This window comes from Leiobunum rupestre, chromosome 10 (genome assembly GCF_980474605.1).
Source record: "Leiobunum rupestre chromosome 10, qqLeiRupe1.1.hap1, whole genome shotgun sequence".
NCBI lineage: Eukaryota > Metazoa > Arthropoda > Arachnida > Opiliones > Sclerosomatidae > Leiobunum > Leiobunum rupestre.
Window position 1 is genome coordinate 6,007,113 of NC_143393.1, and position 23,971 is coordinate 6,031,083.

Genomic DNA, 23,971 nt, shown 5'->3' on the forward strand with positions numbered 1-23,971 from the left:
TGGGGCTACACTATTCCGAATATTTTAAAACTGTTGCTCTAAAATTAACCTCCCCTGCTACAGCATAGCCTAAAGTTTAGATATACTATGAACGCTTTGAAACTAAATTTTAAAAATTACAATAATTAAAATCGCTAAACAATAAAGAAACGACAGAACTTTTATTAGGCCACCAAGTGGTACAGTGCAGAGCTGCCAAGGCATTTTATGAACAAAAAATTATCCTACATTTTACTATTAATTTAATATATATTATGAGGGAAAAGGGAAAATTATTAAAACGGAATAAATTTCCATAAGAAATACATACAATTGATTTTATACGCCAGGTATTATAGGAACAAGAATTTTTGGGGGCAACTATGTAAAACGAAAATACCCCTGCAAATTGCAAAAACTAAAAATACAAATATATTATTTTTATACAGCTAAATTTGTCTCAGCGAAATAGATGAGGAAAAATTGGGGCTTCACAAAAATTGCACTGTCTTTTTTTTTAATTTTCTTAAAAACCTACATGCAAGCAATACTACATTTTTTTTTCTTAATTTACAAATCATACAAACCCTGAAGGAACCCAATAAAATCCTACTTAAAAACCCAACATATTTTCATAAACATTTGCCCTCACGTACACGCAATTACATACATACCAATTAAAACAAAAAATGAAATCTAAGCGTACACTCTCGCTTTTTTAAACTTAAAAAGATCATATTAACTTAATAAAAAAAAATCACAGAAATTACACCTTTGGATTCCAACTAAGCTTATTAGGTGTATCTGATCAGGCAGATTTTTCACACCATAATAGCGAAGTGGTCCTTACATCATTTTTCAGAGGGGGTAAATTTGAGTAGTTACGGCGTTAGTTAATTTTGGTTCCATAAAATTTATTAAAAAGTCATTATCGGATACTTTAGTGCCATTATTCCGTAGTCATGAGAGGGTAAACTAAAATGGGCTCAAAATGATTTTCTACATTAATTTTTGTTGCTATAACAAACTAAAGACAGAGTTATCTTATCCAAAACGTTTCAGTAGTTCCAAAATTTTGCACAGACACGCATTAAGTTTATAGTTCCAAAATTAACTTCCGCTATTCCTACCACAAAACGCTATCCCCATTTAAACAAATTAATAAATCTATTTCATTTTTGAATAAAAAGTAAAAATTAGGACGTTAAATGTAGTACTTTTTTGGTTTCAGCGTTAGCGTCAAAGCTGGGAAAAGGGGTTCAAAAATGGCTATTTTGCAAGCGCGAGAGCTTCAGTGCAATTTTTATCAGTATATTTTTTATGTATAACTAGCTAAGCACCAATATTTTTATACCCATAGGCATACTGCAAGTATTTTTTCTTTACATAAGCACATTAACATTCACGAGATTAAACATTTTTCAGAAGTTTTTTTTAAACTGCCCTCGAATAAAATTAATTCATATTCATAAATTAATCTGATTTTTCTCGGTTTTTAGAAATTTATACCCAAAGTTTTGCAATTTTTCTTCACTACTATCATTTTTTTAAGACCTATTCTGCCTGTACACTTTTCTTTTATATGGGACAATTCGAAAAGAAAAAAATATCCACAGCACCTGCCTTCAGTTTAAAGAACCATTTTTTAAAACATGCTTTCCACATTTTTATCCTTTTAAAATTAAATCACATTCTAAATTTTAAACCTACATTCGAAATAAATCTCGTATTAAGTCCAATGCTATAGCTAGTCTTTGGTTTTTTGTTTAAATTCTCATAAATCACTGAAGATATTTGTAATTGCCGCTATATAATAGCCTAGCTAGATTTTCAAGAATTATGTAACAAAATAATAAAATGGGGTTGTAAAATTATAATTTACTGCATCGATATATTTAACTTTCAGTCACAAAAACTGAGTGAAATGACTACCTATTACAAAAAATATCGCATTTCATTTATGTTTTTAAATTATCAATATTTTGTCGTTTTTTTCGAGTTTGAGAAAGAGGGAGGGGCTAGAGAAAGGATAATAAGCAATCTGGGCGAACTGTTTTTATTATCTTTTTAAAGTGCTTCCTCAGCTTCAAAGAGCAGCACAAAAATTAAAGGTTGAATATTAACGCTGTTTAGTCTAAATGAATTCATTATATTAAACACAAAATTGAACTCTATCAACAAAAAGTATATTCAATATTACCTTTGGGGATGATAGGACTTTTCATTCCACCCATAATTTTCTTGCTCTTATTCTTTAAGTCTCCATCGGAAATGTTTTGAGCTGATAATTAAGCGTACATTATAGGATTTATCATTAAAGACTGAATGGAAAACTAAAGATATTTACCCATTTTGCGGCCCTCTTCAGAGGCATTTAAATTGTTCATGTTCCTATTTGAAATTGATATTTATAATTATAAACAAACAATTATTTTTTGGGATGCACCGATATGGGTACAGCTGTTGGGTTTCCACCACCCTCCTACGCATTGTAACCCAGTCACCTGAATTAATGGCTTTAAAAGTCACTTGATGACTTATGCCCTAGGTGGTGCCTTGGGTATTAGCCTAGCTGATTATTATATCTGCTATTTGTGACCGATAATATAGGCCTATATTAAAAGAAGGTTTCTATCATAACAGTAGTGTATATGATAAAATCGTTGTAAAAGATGGTTTGGTGCATCATACCATTTTATTCTAATTTTTCATGAAAAAAGGTTTGCAAGAGAATATCCAAATGTTTCTTTTCATTTTACGTGATAGATATTTTCTATCACATATTGAAAATTGTTGTTTTATTTGTTTACACTCGTAACCCCGTCTAAAAAAAGGTATTATCTAACTTCTAAAGTCTGGCGTCCATGACGCGGCCATCAAATAAAATGTTATCATTAGTTAGTTAATTGAGAATTATTTTTAAATGTTTTTCTGAAAATATTTTTCTAATACTGGTATCAGCCAATATCGGCTTCGCTTAAGCCGATATTGTCCAATACCAATATTAGAAAAATAGGCTGATATATCAGTGCATCCCAAATTATTATGAAGTCTTTAAGAAGGGAAGTATCTAAATGTTTCCTTTGAGCTGTGACTCACGGACAAGCATTATTTAGCAAACCAAAATTTAATGCATAAATAGATAAGCATTTGCCATTTACTCGTGCATGATAAACAATTCAAGGAGAATAAATATGGTAATCCCGAATGAAGAAAATACTACACACTAGTGATCTACATTCTCAAGGAAACAGTTATTAGAGATTAAAATTTTAAGTGGTGCTAATGGAGATTGTTCAGTTTTAGCGTCCTTTTTTTAACACCCAATATTTGTGAGAGACTCATTAGTCATTACCTCTACAGGGAACATTTTGGGAGAAGAAAAGTTAAAATAAACTTGCATTTTTTCAACCCCCGGTGTAGATCGTGGGTAGAGTATAACTCCAGGTTTTCCTTGTCCACCTCCAGCTCGGATGGGCTTAGCTGTGAAATGATACTATTCAATAAAAATTCCTACAAACTAAGAGTAACGCAGCAAAATATACCAATTTGGGCCATATGTCCCCGCCTGGCTAAATTCTTCTGCCTAACCGCTTCTTTAATCCTATCAACTTCATATTGATACCTGAAAAAATTAAAAGTAAGTATCAAAAATATACGTCAATCTTCAAATTATTAACATTCACCTCTTCCTATCTCTCATGGCGCTTTCTTTAGCTTCTTTCAACGCTGATTCCAGGGCTTTGACCCTTTCCATGGTAGCTCGGAGACGCTTCTCTAATTTGGGTAGTTCACAACGCAGATCAGCATTATCACGCACAAGTTGCTTGTGCACTTTGGTGAGCTGGTCAAGATTGTTTTCCAAGAAAGCAATCTTTTGTTTCTGGACCAGACTTCCACCAACGTCTTCGTTGTCTTCGCCAGCGGCGGATTTCTTGACGCGGCTTTGCAAATCTTGGACAAAGAGCTTACGCAAGTTGTGCAACGTTTGCAGTTCTTTAGCCTATTAGTTGATATTCGTTACTTTTGTAATCAATCTTCAATTCTCAAGGAATATCTTAAGAAGAGATTCGCAAACTTACCACTGTCTCTTCCAGCCCTTTGAGATCTTGTCGAGCTTGTTCGCGTTTATCACTGAGCATGCTAAAATAAAGTGAGCAAAATAAACTCTCAAATACTGACAATTCTGTCTCACTATTCTAATTTCAAGACTGAATAAATTGAAATATTACATGAGTTCGTGAAGCTTTTGGCTCTTATCTTGTTCCTCTTGTTTCAGCTTCTCGTAATCGTGTTGTAGTCGATCTTGAGCCAAAGAAAGTTTTTGGTTCGTGCTGAAAGATAATTTAATAGTTTTAGAATGTGACAGTTAAAATTCTTTTCGAAACGGAAAAACAAAAGTGATGTACTCTTTCAATTGTTCAATTAGTTCTTGTTTCTCAGCAATTTCATCCCTGAGTGTGGACAATTGTTTTTGGTGGGATTCACGATGCTTCTCAATCTGTTCTTCCAAAGCCTCTCGCATTTTTTCAGCAGAATCCTTTTCCTTTTCTTTCTCCTTGGAACTGACAATGTGCATTTCCTCAGCTGCTTTCAGTTTGGAACACTCTTCATTCAAAGCGTCAACGGATTCTTCCAAAGTACGCTTCTTGAACTCTATATCCTTCATGGATTCTTGAAGAGATTTCATCTTCGCTTCGTATTGACTAATCAACAATCGACACTCAGCCAAATCCTTCTCGTTGACTTCAATCTTCTTGTTGCAGTCAGCTTGGAATGTTTCCAACTGATGACAGCGCTAAAAATACGACAAAAATCCCAGGTGTACTTAACTGTTTATCCCACATTTATGCGACTATCACCAGATTACCTGGGCTAAGGCTTTAACTTCGGACTTCATTTTGCTAATGTATAGCCTCGCTACTGTGAATTCTTCATCAATTTTTGAGTTAGGGTCGCCTCCAGGCTTCATATCGGCAGTATTACCACCCAAAACTTGACCTATTTCGCCAAGATCTTTCAGCAGATTGGTCAGCATCTCTGTAATTCGTTTCCTCTGGTGTAAACTGCTATCCTTCACTTGTTGAAGCTCATTTTGAGTGGTATTCAGCTGCGACTGTTAAGAAATAGATTTAACATTCAAAATTTTCATTGCTTCTCTTACTAAATGTTAACTTACTAGCTTCTGGTTGAGTTCTTCACTTAAGCTTTCGTATTCTTTGTTTTTGCTCTCAACTTCCTGCGATTTCTGATCATAATTGACAGCTAATTCCTCGAGTGCTTGTAAAACTTCTTTAACTTCATCCTTGGCCGATTCGTTTTCCTGTTGTATGCGGCTCATTTCTTGTTGGAGAGTTTCGTAATCCTTTCTCGTAGATGTAATAAGCTAAAAATTGGATAAATTTGGAAAATTATGGCCTGTTAATTGAAAACTTTAGTGTCAGAAAATTGTTACCTCTTCTTGTTCAAGCATCTGTTCTTTAATTTTTTCAATGAGTTGACTCTGTTTATCAATTTCGTCATCCTTCTCGTCCAACTGGGCATAGAGTCGCACTCGCTCCTCTTCAAACTTAACTCTTTCCTCGTTGCTGATTGGTTCAGCAGAGACAGTTTGAATAATAGGAGCAACCGGGACTTCGGATAGACTCAGAGTGCTGGTTTCCAGATCCTTCATGCTCAATTGCTCATCGGTAGGAACAGATTCACCCAATCGCCAGCGACTAAGCTCACTCTCAGCCTTAGCCAACTGAGTTTTTAACTTATTGACTTTTTCCTTTTCCTTCTCAAATCGTCTCTTCCATTCCTCAGCTGTAAGCTCTTCATTAACAATAACAACGTTCTTAATCGTCTTGGCTCTGAAATACATTCGGACCAATAAGCAACCGTTGTAACAAACCAAGTGAATGCTTTAAATACAGACCGTCGTCCAAAGTCAAGAGTAGACTTAGTTTCAGCTTCGTTGAAAGAAGCGGGAGAACAGCAAATAATGATGGTAGTTTGAGAGTTACCTCCCAAACTTTCTTGTAGAATCCTGGTTAATTTACTGTCTCGGTAAGGAATGTGACTTTTCTAGATTAAATAATTGTTAGAAAAATATATTCCTAGATTTTGGTTATTAAAATCTAAAAGAATTATTACATTTCCATCAGCCAAGGCTGATATCACATTGCCTAACGCTGAAAGAGACTTGTTGATATTTTTAGCTTCATCTAACACCATTCCTTCGGCTCCCGTTTTACTAACCTAAAATAATTAAATATACATGAAATATCCCTCGTATCAAAGAAAGACCAATGGTTAATACGCGTTCTTACTTTTTCACTACCAGCCAAATCTACTAAATACAATTTCCCACTAAGTTTTTTCTCGTTTTCTAAATTCTCTTGTTTTACATTGATGAGGAAGACGCTGTGGCTTCTGGAACTGTGTTCATTCATATCTAAGAACCAATAATTTTTTATTAAAGATTCCAATTTTTTATGTTTATTGCGTAGAACGTACTAGTGACTGCTATATGTCTGTTGGACTTTCCTTCATCAATAACCTCCATCACTTCTTCAGGACTGCTCACAAACCTTTCGGTTGCACCCTAATTAAAAACATTACGATGAATATCATATTATTAATGTTTAATAAACCGCATATTATAAAATATAAATAATAGTATAATACCTTCACGAAGGGTACTCTGTTTTTATCTTCATGGACCGATAAATTAGTTTTCGATACTAAGAAATAAATCTCATTATTTTTCTGATCATTTGTATTCCTCTACAACAACAAAACCTACCATCGAGTAAATCTCTAATTTTATCCATATAAATTTCAAAGTAGGAGACCTTTCGTACGTGATAAGTTTTAATTAATACAACAATCAATTCAAGATAAAAATATAATTACATACTTTGATGTGAAATTCAATATTTTCATCCATAGAGTAAATGTGGTTGAAAATGTCATTGACAATTCTTGGAATAATACCCTGATGTACGCTATCACCCAAAACACCTTCCATAGTATGTGTTTTCCCACTAGATGTTTGCCCATAGGCGAATATCGTACCATTAAAACCACTGAGTACATCTAAAAAGACAGAACAAAAACAATCATTATCAACATGTTATCATGTAATTAGGTTATTACAGAAGTATAAATAAATATAAGGTGACAATTATATAGACTAAAATTGTAACCATCCGTTTGTAAGTTCAAAATTATGAAAAAATTACAAACCTACAATATTGTAGGGGTATTATTTTTAATATTTGGTGAATTTAAAAAAATATACCATTGAAATACATTATTATATTATTTCAATAAAATGAAATATTTCAAGAAATTGTCTATTTAAATCAATTTATTTTCAAGAAAGTGTCAATGATATTTCAAGAAATTGTCTATTTTATTCAATTTATTTTCAAGAAAGTGTCAATGATATTTCAAGAAATTGTCTATTTAAATCAATTTATTTTCAAGAAAGTGTCAATGATATTTCAAGAAATTTTCAATTTAAACTATTTTAATAAAAAATAACAAATAGTGGAAAATATGAAGTCAAATATTTAAGAGAAATTCCCCCCCTGAAGAACAATTCATTATATTATACATAATAATATTTTGTGGGCATATTCATTTAGAAATGATCCAGGGAATGAAACCTCCCTAGAGACAGGTGACGTTGCTAAATAAAAGGACTAGTTTATAAAGCTGAATTGATGACACACAAATAGGGGACATTCACAAATTGCATAACGACTAAAGAGGGTGGTGGTTTCATACAAACCTTTTCCAAATGTTACAACTCCCGTAATGTGACATAACATATAATTATAAGAAATAAAATTTGTAAAAAGACGAATACTCATGGAGTTGTTATTTCAAAAATTTTTATAATTTTTTTTCTTATAATTATACACTGGAACCTAAATTATCAATTATTTTAAGTTACAGCTGCTATTCAATACTAGTTTATCTGACTTATAATTTATTTATTTTAAAGATTAAACAATAAATAAATAGGTTTAATTTTGAATGTAATTAAATAACTTTAAGGTTAAAGGTGCTATTAGAATTGAGGCGGGTCCGGGAATTTCTTACGTAATTTATTACGTGGTGTCTTTGAAATTGTTACGTTCAGTTGACAAGATTTCTTGCAATAAAATTCTTTTAAAGATAAAATAACTAGCGCGATTGTTTTTGCAAGATTTGTTAAGATTGCTTTCGAGGTTGTTTAAAAATAGAATTCAAGATGGCAGCGCCCTTAAAATATTAACATTTAAAAAAGGGTTGGCACTTTATTTATTTTTTAAAAATCAAATCAATTAATTTTTTTAAATAGGATTTTTTATTCCGCCATTAAAATACATTGAGTGATTTAAATCATTTATTTTTTAAAAAATCAGTTGATTTAAATCAGTCAACCCTGATTTAAAATAACCATTTAAAAAGTAACAATTGCTCAAAAGGTTTTTTTTTAGGTTGAAGTGCCATAATTTATATTAAAGGGAATATAACCTGCAAAGCAATCAAATTACCCTGTACAGTGGCGCCTAACATTTTTAAAGCCAAAGGCAAGAGCGGCCAGAGATGCAAACGTTGGTGTCCCACACCAAATACCGGAGGTTATATTCCCTTTAAATGAAGGAGGTTTCATATAAACTTACTTAATTTTTTAATTAAATCTCTAAAATACGAGATATCTAAAATTACAGATTATTAACTGGTCCATGTTAGACTTGTTTGGACATGATGTAGCGTGTTAGCAGACGATTTTTCAATAGGCCTTTCCATAAATTCGCTGAGACTGCCTAAATTGTTCTTGAAATTACGCAACCAGCCCAATGGACGAATTCATTAGCTCTCTTTAATGGGAGAGCTGGGGAAGCATTGTAGACGTTAGAAAAAAATAGTAAACAATAAGGCCACGTTAATTTACAGAAACGCCTATTAGTTTATACTCCCTTTAAAAGTAAGGAAACTTTATTAACTTGACGCTCTATTTGTGACGAGGCGGGAGGTCTAAAAAGTGCGTGGCGTAATTAGTGAACGTCCCCCATATTCGGGCCGGGGGGGGGGGTGGTATGACGGGGGGCAACAGCGTGTCGCTAACAAGTTAGTAATCTCTCATCTGGAAAAAGCAACCCTCTTTCGTATTAAAATGAAACGCACTCTAAGAAATGTGCTCGAAAAAGCGTCACATCCGTGGAAAACGACGGAAGATTTATCGCGATCCCACCCTCGAAAAGCCGAAGAGACAGACGGTTTATTTTTAGAATCCAGAAATTGGGCGAATCCCGAGAAATTTTACATCAAAAAGAGGTGCCAAAAAGATATAAAAAGGGTGAAACGTAAACGGCGTAATGGAGTACGTTAAAACGCATTCAATCTAGGTTATGGTCAATCTAAATATGCCATGAGAGGGGGGGGGGGGCTTGGAAACGAAGCTGCCCGGGCGGGGGGCGGTAAAATTAGAGTGTACAACTGTAAAAGGCCTTTAAGAACTCCCCGGCGTAGTGCCTTTATATTGTTATTTTTCCTGGGAATCCACCCTTCTCTATCGATCCCGCGAATACAAGAGGATTTTAGTGGTCAATCGAAGCCGCTTGCCGACAGCCGCGAGTCAGCGGCGCCAAGCTTTGCTCGCTTCCATCCTCAAGGAGGATATGTAAGGAGTCGTATTGCACCACGCTCTTCACGATGCCACCGGGATAATTCGATTCTTTTTATTTAGGAAAAAAGGACTTCACACATGGTTCGTACCAAATTTACGGAAATAATTTACTAGACGCTTCCTGGACCATTTTTGTAGAATAACAGAAAGGTTTTGAGGTTAAATATTTAATATGTATTTGGAATACATCTTTCAAAAATTTATTTGCCAAATTTTTATAGGGGCTATTTTAAAATTCCCACATTTTTTCCAGGTCGTATACGAACCTTATTACATGATAGCAATTACGTAAAAAAGGTTAAAAAAAATTGAAAATAGGAACCAATGAAAGTTTTAAAAGAACTAAATTTATCTCAAGTTTTTTTTTGGAAATCGGATAGCAAAAATTGATTTAGTTTTTAAATTCTCCCCAAAAAACAGCCGTGTGTTGTAACTATAGTTTTGACTACTTTGTACACTGCCCTTAATAAACAGATTTATACAAATATTTGCCAACGTTGCTTTTATTGAAAATGGAGTACTTTAAAAACCAATCTCGATTTTAAGGTGGTTTATGGACTTGGAAGTAAAATATGCACTTTTAGGTATTCTAACGACCCTGCTTTACAGAAATCACCGCTTCACATATACAAAATCATACACTATGTCACACACTTTTTCATAGGCGTCAAAGCAACGCGTTAAAATAGGCGCTAGCATACATTATTGATCGTTCAACTTGTTAAAAAGTTACACGCGTTATTTTTTATTTAAGCGTAAAAGGCTTGTGTATTTTTATTCAATTTAAAGCCGGGTTTTCATGGACGCTTGTAGCTTGAAAAAGAAAAGATTGAGATTTTTCCATTTTGTGGGAAGCGTATACTTTATTTTATATTTCGCGCTCAAGCTGCAAGGAAAGCGCTTCGCGTTTTCACGATGCAAGATATTTCTAGCGTGCCGTTTGAGCTGGCGGCTGCCGCGTTAAATAAATATGGCGGCTCCGAATCGCGGACGTCTTTTGATTAAGAAAAAAATGTTATTACTTAAACTTTTAGTAATTATTAAGGCCAAAAACAATAAAAGAAGGTGTAAAACAAAACGATGGTAGGTGCACCCTATTTACATAATTTTGCTCAACTCTATAAATGCAACATTCACTGCATCTCTGTCTCGGTGTTCTTTTAATTTTCGGTTCCAAATTATTGGGTTATCCTTTACATGGCTTATAAAATTATTCTTCACTTCTATTTCCCTTTGTTGTTTTCTCTTCTTTTTCTATTTATTTTTGTTGCTTTTTGGTTAATTTGGTTGTGGTTGAACTCATTGTTATTTGTTTCGAACAGCGTACAATAGTGTGATAAGCCTCGGTACCAACACTAGCACATACTACATAACCATTGGCTGGCTGAAGTCACATGGACCGACGTCACGCGCGAAATTTTCGCTTGGGCGTAAAAATATCTAGTTGGTTTTGATCGGCGCTAGAAGCGTGTTCCAAACTATTTTCACACGGGCACGCTCCAAGCGCAAAACACAAGCGTTCTTGAAAACAGAAGCGATTGCAGCGTGAGCGCGAACTTTAAACTATTTCTTGCTCAAGCCAAACTTTTTCAAGCTAAAAGCGTCCATGAAAACCCGGCTTTAGGGAGCTTGCGGGAAATTGCTCGAGCCCGTTTAAGCTCAAATATTAAGACGCGCGTGGAAGTTTTTATTAAGTTGAATAAGTCAGTTTATGCCAGCTAGGAGCAACAAACACAGCACCCCACACAAGGAGAACGCAACCCGCATTTTCTGGTGTACAGTTTTCATTGGTTAGACGCTTTAGCGCCTGCAGTCGTCGGAAGGGGGAAATTCCGAAATTGTCTTCCCCCTTTCCGTAAAACGTTCAGCGTAAAGGTTCATCCACTGAAATTTGATCACAACACTGCGTTAACGTGTTTAAAGGCTAGCTACGTTCTCCTTGTGTTGTTGCTAATAGATCTGATGCCAGCGTCTATTATCGTGCATCCCGACTCCTTACGTTTCCTCCATGCCCTTACCACTGGTAAATAGGAATGTATGCCCCCTTATTTTGCCCCCCCCCTCCCCCAGGAATAAGAACCGTTCTTAATAACGGGCCAAATTAATCAAAGGGATATCAATTATTTAAAGATATTCAAACTATCTTGGCACGGCGCATTTGGGTCCCTCCGCGTACACTCATTCTGGCAAATACATTATTGTATTTGTTTTTCAAATTAGTTTCTGCGTTTACCGTCTGTCCAAATTCGTAGGAATTTCAGATGTAATTTCATATTGACTGTGGTATGCGCTCAGTTCGATACAGTTGATTAGATTAGTATACATTCAATCGATTAAATCACATTGCGAAGTTTAGTACGCTATTTAGTCTAGAATTCGTATTGACAGTCTTTGTTATAACGTAATCAAATATTTCAGTGTTGGTCTAACCAGAAGTACCCATCCAGGTTTCAACAGTTTAAGATTCAAAATCCCCGACTTTTCCATCTCCGGAGATTTTTCCTGACAAAATGTTGCATTTTTTACCTATATTTTAATAACTTTTAAAATTCCCCAAAATATTAAGACCTACTTTAAAAATCCCCCAAAATTTTTAGACCAATTTTAAAAATTCCCCAAAATATTAAGACCAACTTTAAAAATTCCCCAAAATTTTTAGACCAATTTTTGAATTTCCCCGAAATCTTTAGACCAATTTTGAAAATTCCCCAAAATATTAAGACCTACTTTAAAAATCCCCCAAATTTTTTAGACCAATTTTAAAAATTCCCCAAAATATTAAGACCAACTTTAAAAATTCCCCAAAATTTTTAGACCAATTTTTGAATTTCCCCAAATTTTTTAGACCAATTTTGAAAATTCCCTGACTGTTAGACCCATTTTCAAATGTTAACTTTCCCAGTAATTCCAGGTACTGTGGCAACCCTACCATCTCCATATACTGTTAAACTTATTAACTTGTATCGTGTACCTTCGCAGGTACGAGGCCGTTTTCAATCGGAGCTATTTTACCGCCAAACAGCATCACGCTCAAAATTTACGTCTGTAAAATATGAAAAATACTAATTAACAAACCATATTTTCCCGATGTAATAGTTAATCATTATAATGAATCCCGCGCAAAAATTTCCTTATGAACAGTGTTTCGAAAACTCAGCGGAATCCTCCACAGATATTAAAGCGAATAACAAGAATAACATAGGGGAGATATATAATATATCTTTCAAGCTGAGTATACATAGTTTATATTCTAAGCCAATATTTTAGGAAAGTGTTTAGACTCATCACCCAGGTAGTCAACTGTGACAAAAATAAAATTGACAATTTCCCCTTTTTAAATTTGATTTTGTCTCAATTGAGAATACTTTCCTACCGTAAGCCCGCGATAGAAACAGTCGCGTAAAAAGTCTGAACACAAAAAAAGCTAAGTCTTCACGTTTCCCCAACGGGTTTTCTAGCGCGGAATTAGCCTGTCTAGAACAGTAAACGTAAAATGACAAGGTTGCCACAATTGTTTCAGATTTAATTTCCCTGATTTGCCATGGTTATCATTGACCATCAAATACTTCCCTGACTTTTTAAAGCCAAAATTTTGTAATTTTCATTTCAAATTTGCAAGCAAAATGTTTTAAAATTTCCTGATTTTCCACCCTTTTTCAAATAACTAGACTTTTCCGTGTTTTCCAGCTCCTGTGGCAACCCCGAATTAATTCCCTACACACAATTTTCCTTTAACGGATACTAGTAAATAACATTACTTCAATGTTCTTGTGAAAATAAGCAAAAATATTTTCTGTAGCCATGTGAAATCAGACCAAAACAATTTCACCAATTTGCCAGAAAAAAGTTATGAATTGTTTGGAAATAAATAATAACAAATTGGATTTAAATTAAATTGTTTGATCAAGAACTATTTCGAACCATGGTGAACATTCGCTAGGTTATTTCCGGATTTAAGTCTTTCGTTGTTTTAGTATGTAGGTCCGTCTCGATATTTTCTCCACTATACAAGAATCACGATTTATATATACTCGCTAATCTAATCTCCCTTCCAACGACCTGAAGTGGTTCAAATTATTTCAGACATTTTTAGAACAAAAGTGTATGACCCATTTCTCGAGCAGGAAAAAAGGTTTTGTTTACGTTAACTTGGCCCTACAAAACATTCTAGATTAAAGGGCCACTGAACCAGAGAAAATTCACGCGTAAACAATATTAATTTATTAAAAAAAAAGCACTAACTACATAAATCTTATTATAAGACCTACAATTTAATTTTAAACTAAAAGTAAAAATAATCGTAAATAAAAACTAGTTGCGATTGGTTTTCTATCTACAACCCCAATTGAGGATTTGTGTGTATTCGATTCTAAATAGACAGGTTTACCTCAATAGATAAATTAAATTAGGATTTTTTTCACTCCACCTAAGCTGAAGATAGCGCTACAGATCTTTCAGGGTTCCCACAAAATTCAGATTCAAATTCCCTGACCATTTTAAGAGATTTTCCCTGACTTTTTACGCCAAATATTTTATTTTATATTTTACTTTTATTAGTTAATGCATTTAAATGGACTTATATTTGAGTAAAAAGGTTATGGCAATGTTGAAAAAACTAGACAACTTTCAAGGAAATAAACGATAATCAGAATTTGTCATCGATCTAGATTAAAATAACCTCCAGAAAGTGTCAAGAGAAAACTGAATTCCTGACGTTTTACAAATTCTTAAAATTGCGACTTTTCAGACCTTTTTTAAATTCCATAACCTTTCCCTGACTTTTTAGGCCCATTTTTAAATTCCCAGACTATTGGCAACCCTGTCTTTAAACCCGGAACTGAAAATGTATGGTTCTCTCGCGAACCGCTCTGAACATAACTTTAATATGCAAGATATACTTAGCACATCGGGGGTATTGTATATCTCTCACATCTTTTTTTTAAATCTTATTTTCTCAACGATGTCTCAAAATATTCGTAGTGGTGGCCATGGTTGTAAGACAGGGTGTGATATTACAGATCCACTATTGCTATGGTGACTTCACGATAATACTCTTTTTGTTTAGTCTTTAAAATCTAGGTCATAAACGGAGGGAGTAGAACTGCCGTGCAAAGCACAAAAGCATTAACGAACAAAACCAAAATATGGAGAAAACCCGCGAAATTCAAACTTACTTCTTTCAAGTTTATATAGTAGACTTGGATTTTTCAACTCTAATTATATTCTGGTACTAAACAATTTACAGGCCAAACGATATTTCAGAAATATCATTAAGACCATGTCTTAAATCGCGAAAAAAATGCGTTTTGATTTGACTTTTAAAGAAAATAAGCACATAAATGCGTTTTTTGGTTTGAAAATAATGCAAAAACCTAAAATAATGCGTTTTGCAACAAGTCATTTCTCTAAGAACAAAAATTTTAAATTCGAAAATTAGTTCAAAATTGAATTTAACGTATAAAATAAGGAGAAATAAAACCAAAATCTGTAAATCGAAAATTTGGTCGTCAATGCTTTTGTGCTTTGCACGGCAGAGAAATCTAGACTTCTAGAGAAATGGAAATATTTTCGATTTTCCTGAAAATCGAGAGAAATGGAAATATTTTCGATACATGAAATCAGAAATCCGGTGTACAGTGATTTTGGAGTGGCTACCCCTCGTCATAAACGTGAAACAGGCACGTGAAATTGCATCACGACTGAAAATACTTAGTCCGCCTAACGGGGTATAATAGGAGAATATTTTAGCTCTCCCTCCAAGCAATTTACAGCCAATTTCAAATTACACTTCTGCTGGGGCCGTATATAATGTATTGTTCGTGGTTTAGATCCGGGTAGCTATTGGTCAGGCTATTAGGTTTCACCTGATGTCCAAATTATGCCAATGATGAAGATTTGTATTCGGACTCCACTGAAAATGGCGCTACGCAACATTAGAGTACTTTCCCGCTTTATTTTAATAACGGCGCGCTAGCGATGCACCGATATATCGGCTTATTTTTCTAATATCGGTATTATTGGCTTAAGCGAAGCCGATATTGGCCGATACCGGTATTATAAAAATATTTTCAGGAAAACATTTAAAAATAAGAAAATTGTCGATTAACTAATGATAATATTTGATTTGATTGGCCGCGCCACATACGCCAGACTTTAGAAGTTAGATACCTTTTTTAGACAGGGGGTTACGAGTGTAAACAAATAAAAAACAACAATATTTGATTTGTGATACAAAATGTATCAAGTAAAATGAAAAGAAACATTCGCATAGGCTCTTAGAAATCTTTTTATTGAAAAATTAGAATAAAATGGTATGACAGTGCACTAAACAGTCTTTTACAATGATTTTATCCTATACACTACTGTTATGATGAATAACTAGCGCCATCTTCAATAGAGTTCAAATAAAAATATTTATCGTCACCTAAAGATACCAGAAACAGGGCGCCTACTCAAATATTTTATGTTTTGATAGGAAAATAGGATTGTATTTCTAAAAATATAGGACTTTATAGGACTATTTTTCCACAATTGTTGGAATTCATAGAACTATACATGCTATTTCATTTACTAACTATATGCATTTAAAAACAATCTATATTTAGTGAAATAAATCTTTGATTTTCACTTAAAAAATAGTAACTATTTAAAACTTTTATCACAAAAATATACTAGTAGCTAAATATGTTAACAATAACCAAAGTATAGACTAGAATGACTTCGTATGGGAATTTATCCTATAGCTAAATCTAGCAATTTCACTGAGTGGCGGGATTTGCAATGGGCAAAATATCAAAATTATTGGATTTTATCGGACTTATTGGGGATTTTGATAAAAAATATAGGATGGTATAGGACATTTTTGAAAATATAGGATTTTATAGGGATTATAGCACCTCTAGGGGTCCTGGGAGAAATAGTTTTTTATTGGATTCCTAAAACTTACTTCATTGGACGTATTTCCTAGTGATGGGGGGGAAATTGACCATGGTGCACGCGGATAATAATAATCAGCACCGCCTTACGCCCAAGTTATCTAGCGACTTTAAATGCCTTTAAACAGGTTGCCGGGTTACAATGCGTAGGAGGGTGGTGGCAAGCCCTTCATGCCACGCGAGCCAACAGTTCCCTACGCTCACTATTACCGTTAACCTCTACAAGTTTTTATGGAAGGGGGAAATCGAAGAGCTCGGGGGAAACCCCTTTTATATTATCCAAATATTAACTCTTTCTACGATGCAGGGCTCCCCCAGCGATTATTTTTTTTAATTATAGGAACTTAACACAGAAAATATCGGAATTTATAGGTAAAAATATATTGAAAAAAAAAAGGATTATATAAAAACCCTCGTAACAAAAAATTTCCAGAAAATTTTCCGCAAATCAGAAAAAAAATTTAATCTGAAATTACTTTAAGGATTTTTAATGTGTTTATCGATATAAAATGTCTAATATCAGTAAACATACTACAAAACATTAATAGCGTCTAGATGTTTAATTTTACTTTCAGATTCGAAAAAATAAGGCTAAAATGCCGCTTTATTTAAATTTGCAAACAATATTAGACTAATCATGTAATGAAACCTTTTTTTTCCGGAAAAATACGGAAAATTTTCCTATATTTACTTAAGACGTGTTTCAAAAGTAAAATAGGAAAAATGTTTAGTGTTTTGGTTATGACAACTTACTATTTATTTAGCGTAAATACTTGTTTGAATTGAATAAGTCTAAACCTTGTACAATTAAGAGGAATTTGGCGAAATAAGTAATAGTATACAATGAGAGACATTCGCGGTACACCCGGGCACGCGAAGAAACTATACTCATACCCATACCTAACGCCTCTTTTAGTATTGTTCAAACGACGTTTTTAACGCTTCGTGTACCCGGGGTTAGCGCAAAGTGTGCAATTTGTGAAAATTCGATTGCAAACGTACTTTATCGCGTTAGTCGGCGAACTGAAAGCGCGCTGAACCCATTTTAAAGAATATTTATCGTCGAACCACTCACGTTGTTGCTAAAACTTCTACAGCGCTTAGCTTAACCCCTCTAGTATGAATAAATTAAATATTATTACAAGCAACTTGGAGCGCGAACAGGGTTGGCAATTTTTTTAATTAAAAAAAATCAAATTAATCGATTTTTTTATTTAAATCGGATTTTTATTGATTTTTTTGATTTTAATTAAAATTTCAAAGTTTTATATAATTTAGTATCATAATTTTACATAAAACAAATATGTATTTTAATTTTTAAAGACTAATATGTATAATGAATTTATTAAAATTAAGCTAATAATCATATAGAAGTTTTTATTTTTTAAAACCTACTTTGGTACTTTACAAAAAATATCGGTGGAATCCCCACCCACAGGTAGAATCCAATGCAACATTAGGGGGGAAGTACGAGAAAGATTATATTTAAACATAAGTTATAGCAATTGGTGAGGTTTTTTCTTTTTCAAAAATACTTTATGAAAATTGATTTAAATCAAGGTGATTTAAATGCGCGCAGATGTTTCTTTACGGTAAATTAAAGATAATTCGAAAGTTAATTTACCGTTCAAGAAACGTACATTCGGAGGCAAACCGGCTAAATTACGGCGTTAAATATTCGGTAGAAAATGTCGTGACACATTTATGTTAAAGGGATTTATAGAAGGTTATTTTGGCGTTGTTTCGGATAATTCGCGGAACCGATAAACAGCCGGTAAGAATGTTTCCCCGTCTCGATATTCGTGTCAATGTCCGGGTATTATAGCTTAATGGCAATTCGAGACGGTACAGAGAGCTGGAAAAGAAAAGTTTATACTTCTCAAACAACACCCTTTCTCGCGTGGATAATTGAATAAAAACTAAGAATAAAAATAGCGAGAGAACCGTAGGTGGAAGGCCCCAAATTTCCTCTCAAATTACCCGACTCAAACCGCCTTTATTTTACGTAATGACTTTAAAAAAAAGATTAAAATATACAAAAAATTAATTACAAAGGGTCGTGTAAAAATTGTTTGGAAAAACTATAATTTTCCCATAAAAATAATAATAATATAGATTATTTAAATCAATATTGCCTAAAGGATCTCCACGTATCGTGTGAAAATGGTTTAGCTGACTTATCGTGGAACTGTCCAGGTTCGCGTGAAAATGGTTTGCTCGACTTATCGTGGAACTGTCCAGGTTCGCGTGAAAATGGTTTGCTCGACTTATCGTGGAACTGTCCAGGTTCCCGTGAAAATGGTTTGCTCGACTTATCGGGGAGCTGTCCAGGTTCGCGTGAAAATGGTTTGCTCGACTTATCGGGGAGCTGTCCAGGTTCGCGTGAAAATGGTTTGCTCGACTTATCGGGGAGCTGTCTAGGTTCGCGTGAAAATGGTTTGCTCGACTTATCGGGGAGCTGTCTAGATTCGCGTGAAAATGGTTTGCTCGACTTATCGGGGAGCTGTCTAGGTTCGCGTGAAAATGGTTTGCTCAACTTATCGGGGAGCTGTCTAGGTTCGCGTGAAAATGGTTTGCTCGACTTATCGGGGAGCTGTCTAGGTTCGCGTGAAAATGGTTTGCTCGACTTATCGGGGAGCTGTTTAGGTTCGTGTGAAAATGGTTTGCTCGACTTATCGGGGAGCTGTCTAGGTTCGCGTGAAAATGGTTTGCTCGACTTATCGGGGAGCTGTCTAGGTTCGCGTGAAAATGGTTTGCTCGACTTATCGGGGAACTGTCTAGGTTCGCGTGAAAATGGTTTGCTCGACTTATCGGGGAACTGTCTAGGTTCGTGTGAAAATGGTTTGCTCGACTTATCGGGGAACTGTCTAGGTTCGCGTGAAAATGGTTTGCTCGACTTATCGGGGAACTGTCTAGGTTCGCGTGAAAATGGTTTGCTCGACCTATCAGGGAACTGTCTAGGTTCGTGTGAAAATGGTTTGCTCGACTTATCGGGGAGCTGTCTAGGTTCGCGTGAAAATGGTTTGCTCGACTTATCGGAGAGCTGTCTAGGTTCGCGTGAAAATGGTTTGCTCGACTTATCGGGGAGCTGTTTAGGTTCGCGTGAAAATGGTTTGCTCGACTTATCGGGGAGCTGTCTAGGTTCGCGTGAAAATGGTTTGCTCGACTTATCGGGGAGCTGTCTAGGTTCGCGTGAAAATGGTTTGCTCGACTTATCGGGGAGCTGTCTAGGTTCGCGTGAAAATGGTTTGCTCGACTTATCGGGGAGCTGTCTAGGTTCGCGTGAAAATGGTTTGCTCGACTTATCGGGGAGCTGTCTAGGTTCGCGTGAAAATGGTTTGCTCGACTTATCGGGGAACTGTCCAGGTTCGCGTGAAAATGGTTTGCTCGACTTATCGGGGAACTGTCCAGGTTCGCGTGAAAATGGTTTGCTCGACTAATCGGGGAGCTGTCTAGGTTCGCGTGAAAATGGTTTGCTCGACTTATCGGGGAGCTGTCTAGGTTCGCGTGAAAATGGTTTGCTCGACTTATCGGGGAACTGTTTAGGTTCGCGTGAAAATGGTTTGCTCGACTTATCGGGGAATTGTTTAGGTTCGCGTGAAAATGGTTTGCTCAACTTATCGGGGAACTGTTTAGGTTCGCGTGAAAATGGTTTGCTCGACTTATCGGGGAATTGTTTAGGTTCGCGTGAAAATGGTTTGCTCGACTTATCGGGGAACTGTCTAGGTTCGCGTGAAAATGGTTTGCTCAACTTATCGGGGAGCTGTCTAGGTTCGCGTGAAAATGGTTTGCTCGACTTATCGGGGAGCTGTCTAGGTTCGCGTGAAAATGGTTTGCTCGACTTATCGGGGAGCTGTCTAGGTTCGCGTGAAAATGGTTTGCTCGACTTATCGGGGAGCTGTCTAGGTTCGCGTGAAAATGGTTTGCTCGACTTATCGGGGAGCTGTCTAGGTTCGCGTGAAAATGGTTTGCTCGACTTATCGGGGAACTGTCCAGGTTCGCGTGAAAATGGTTTGCTCAACTTATAGGGGAACTGTCCAGGGGCGTGATTCTACTCTTATCGTTAGGAGTTAACGAAAGAAAATTTTCGTTGGCTCCATTGAAATTATATTAGCTAACGAATAATTATTTTCGTTAAGTAGCTAACGATAAGAGTAGAATCACGCCCCTGGTTTGCGTGAAAATGGTTTACTCGAGTTATCGGGGAACAGTCTAGGTTCTTATAAAAATGGTTCGACCAAATCGTAGAGGAAATGTCCCATGGGGGAGTCGAAATAAGGTTTTTCTCAACAATGAGAGCTTTTCAAAAGTCCGTCATTGTAACGTCATTATTGCAAAGATAGAATTATTAATAAATCCGCAGACGAAGCATATATTAGCAAATAATACCGGTGTAAGAGGAAATGATTCGTATACTTTCCCGCGTGTCTACGCATTGCAACGCTTAAGTAGCCGCGCGAATCCTTACAATTGCGCCACTTCAAAATTATCTACTTGTATGCTAATCACGTGATTCCAATAAGTTCCTTATTTTATTAAATTAAGTAAGCCCTTTGCTATGATAAAAACCATTCTAATAGAGTATGTGACAAAAATCAAACCCATTTCTATGATAAAAAAAATAATAAAAACATCCTAATTACCCATTTTGAAAAAAATTAAGTGGCTACTTTATGATAAAAAGATACTTTGCAATGATAATAGCCAACCTAATAACATTTGTAAACAGAAAAAAAAATCATCCAATAAAATAGATGAAAAAATCCTGGCTTAAAAAACCGACCTTTATCTAATCGTAAATGATATAAATCTCCAAAAAAATTAAAAGTACTGGTTTGCGAGTATGACTCAGAGTCCAAGAATATAAAGTTACAGAGCAGCCAAACCACGCGATAAATATTTTGGGGGTTAAAAGGCAGAAAAAACACGATCGTAAGCCTAATTATACTGCCATAGATAAACAGGAAAGCTGATTTTCGTCTGATTGGGGTTCATACTATGTTTTATACAACCAAGATTTAGTAATTACCGAAATACCACAATAAAAGGAACCAAACAAACAAAGGAATGGGGCATTGTAAGCCGCCGCCGCCCTGCCATTTTTAAAGGCACCGAGAATGACGTCATTGTCGTCTGAGAAAATGCAAAAGTTGAAAGGAAGACCCTCCCACGCCCGGCTACGGAGGGTGGGAGAATAAACCATTTTAATAATAACCTCATTACCGAAATGGATTGTGGGTATGAAAAAAACGTCTGCGGAATACAATGGAAAGTGAAATTCGTCAAATTTTTACCAGTTTATCACATAAAAAGTGTTTTTCGTGCATTGATGATTATTGTCTTATCAGTTGGAATTAAAATGTTTATAAAGGTGGACATTTATTATAATAAAAACTAAATAAACAGGGGGTACAGGGGGTAGTGGATCTTTTTCCCCTTCCATTTAGAAAATCAAGAATTTCTTTTTTTGGATTTCAATTTTTTTGGCGAGTCTTTTATGGTTAAACCAGCGTGTGCTTTGCATAAAAGAAAAAAAGATTTTACGCTTGAAATGGGGTATGTCCAAGCATGACCGGATTCCCCTCTCCGTTTCCCTCCACCCCACTGTGGTGATTTTGATGAATACATATTTTGAAAATTGAAGTATGGAGGGCCTCTCTTTTTCAAGATATAAAGAGATTTTTTATTTAGTTTTTCTCTCTTAAAATCCATCAAGTAGAACCCCATTAAATTGTGGTAAAGTTAAGCAAAACCAAACTGAAATCCCTGACCCAATTTAACAAAAACCATTCAAGCTCCTGTATTTATATCACTTTTTTTACCCAATGAAATTAATTAAAGATATATCTTACCTGTAACAATTGTTTTCGCTGCTTCACCGTAAAGCTTATCTTGGGTTGCATTTGGTTTAAAGACTTTATCATACATATATATTTTACCCTGCAAGATATAAAGGCAAATTATAAGAACTTAAAAGGTTAACTGGTTAGTTTTTTAAGTTAAGTTCAGTCATGTGGAACCCAAAAGATTATGCTAATAGGTCCATGGGTATAATGAAGGGTCGCAACAAATCTTTTGTTACGCAATTTCACCCAAGCTAAGTGTATTACACCTACGCACGCTACCCGGACAATATTAACCCCGGTAACACCAGTAATTACTCAAGACTACTCTCGCTTGCCTGACACTGCTCAGTCACTTCAATTCAATTAGGGTCTAGGGTTTAGGTATTGAATGTAATTTTCCCATAGATCACAACTGTCACTGTTCTTAAAAGTACTATTTCTGGTTATTTCTTAGCAAACATAGTGCAAATCCATTTAAAGTTGATTCAAATAGGTCTAATGTTGTCTCTAAGAACAGTGTAAATAAACTTTCTATTTTGAATTATCACGCAAAATGATGCAGTCTTGTAAAAAATTTTAGCAAAAAAACAATATACTATACATACACCAATGCTAACACAATCTTCTGATCCTGGAGGAAACTTCACGATGAATTTACTCCCAGCCTTTTCTTCAGAGTCATTTAAAGGTCGAAATCGACACACCACTTTAATGTTGCACTCGTCTGCCATTGTTACTTTGGCGAGTTAAACACTCAAACGTTTGAGTCTTTTTTTGGTTATTTGATTTAATGCTAGCGAGAGTTTATAAATATTATATACAACTTCATTAAATATCACTTGGATTCACTGTACTAAGCAAACCTTCCGATTAAAATTTTGGCTTAGTTTATGATAGTTTATCATAATCGGCGATTATACGTGAAAAAACACAGGTCAATTTCATTTATGAATGTTAAAATTATAAAATGGGCGATATCGAATTTGAGCCTTTGCCTAAAATAAAACAATTTCTAGGGTTAGGCCTAGCAGTTTTCAATTCAAGACCTAGGCCTAATTCTCAAAATCAAAACCTCATTACGCTAACGTCAGCTCTCCATTGCGCCGTTACTCTTCAGTTTGAAATACTTCGATTGAAGAAATTTTCGCGATAAGCTATAACGCTAGCGATAATATTTTTGCTAAAGACTTGCTTAAACATTAATTTAGTTTGGTTAAAATTTAAAATAAATAATTTAATACTATAATAATGACACAAAAAACGCGTCGCACGTAGTTACCGTTTCAGCCAGAAAATGGCCAATGCCTAAGCAGCCTCAATGGGCGAAATTTCGACACTACCCTTATGACGAAATTTGATCTAAAATGTCTATCGCAAGGAGGTATCGCCATCTAGTATTGAAATGAGAACAAAATTGCAAAAAATATGCAAATTATAAAAAGACGCGCCAAAGCTAAGCCAATGGTTACGACGTATTTCACTATTGAATTTCAAACGACAAATCAAATTGTTGCCGGTATCTTTGCAGCAATTGCAGCTCC

The 23,971-nt window shown here is 35.1% G+C and overlaps 1 protein-coding gene across 4 annotated transcripts; it reads right to left on the reverse strand.

Moving 5' to 3' along the window:
* Positions 1-142: 142 nt before the first annotated feature.
* Khc (kinesin heavy chain) lies at positions 143-23,724 on the reverse strand. Of its 4 annotated transcripts, none has more exons than XM_090161959.1 (22): positions 23,511-23,724; positions 23,036-23,425; positions 22,437-22,524; positions 6,884-7,062; positions 6,770-6,818; positions 6,652-6,707; positions 6,481-6,568; positions 6,294-6,418; positions 6,118-6,222; positions 5,900-6,048; positions 5,435-5,834; positions 5,159-5,365; positions 4,850-5,095; positions 4,389-4,777; positions 4,212-4,313; positions 4,062-4,122; positions 3,666-3,982; positions 3,525-3,604; positions 3,381-3,462; positions 2,327-2,370; positions 2,180-2,260; positions 143-2,063 (listed from the first exon to the last, which is right to left on the reverse strand). In XM_090161959.1, the coding sequence occupies exons 2-22, from the start codon at positions 23,159-23,161 to the stop codon at positions 2,047-2,049; spliced, it is 2,991 nt and encodes a 996-aa protein (XP_090018085.1). In that variant the 5' UTR covers positions 23,162-23,425; positions 23,511-23,724; the 3' UTR covers positions 143-2,046. The 4 variants fall into 4 exon arrangements, with proteins under 4 accessions (XP_090018085.1, XP_090018084.1, XP_090018083.1 ...); XM_090161958.1 differs by having other exon boundaries at positions 23,503-23,724; XM_090161957.1 differs by having other exon boundaries at positions 23,036-23,724.
* Between the last annotated feature and the right edge of the window lie 247 nt (positions 23,725-23,971).

Coding starts and splice junctions, on each gene's coding strand:
- Khc (XM_090161959.1), bottom strand. CDS start 23,161: ATGGCAGACGAGTGCAACATTAAAGTGGTGTGTCGATTTCGACCTTTA. Junction 6,819..6,883: donor ATATTGAATTTCACATCAAA/GTATGTAATTAT, acceptor CACGTACGAAAG/GTCTCCTACTTTGAAATTTA. Junction 5,366..5,434: donor AGATGCTTGAACAAGAAGAG/GTAACAATTTTC, acceptor TCCAATTTTTAG/CTTATTACATCTACGAGAAA.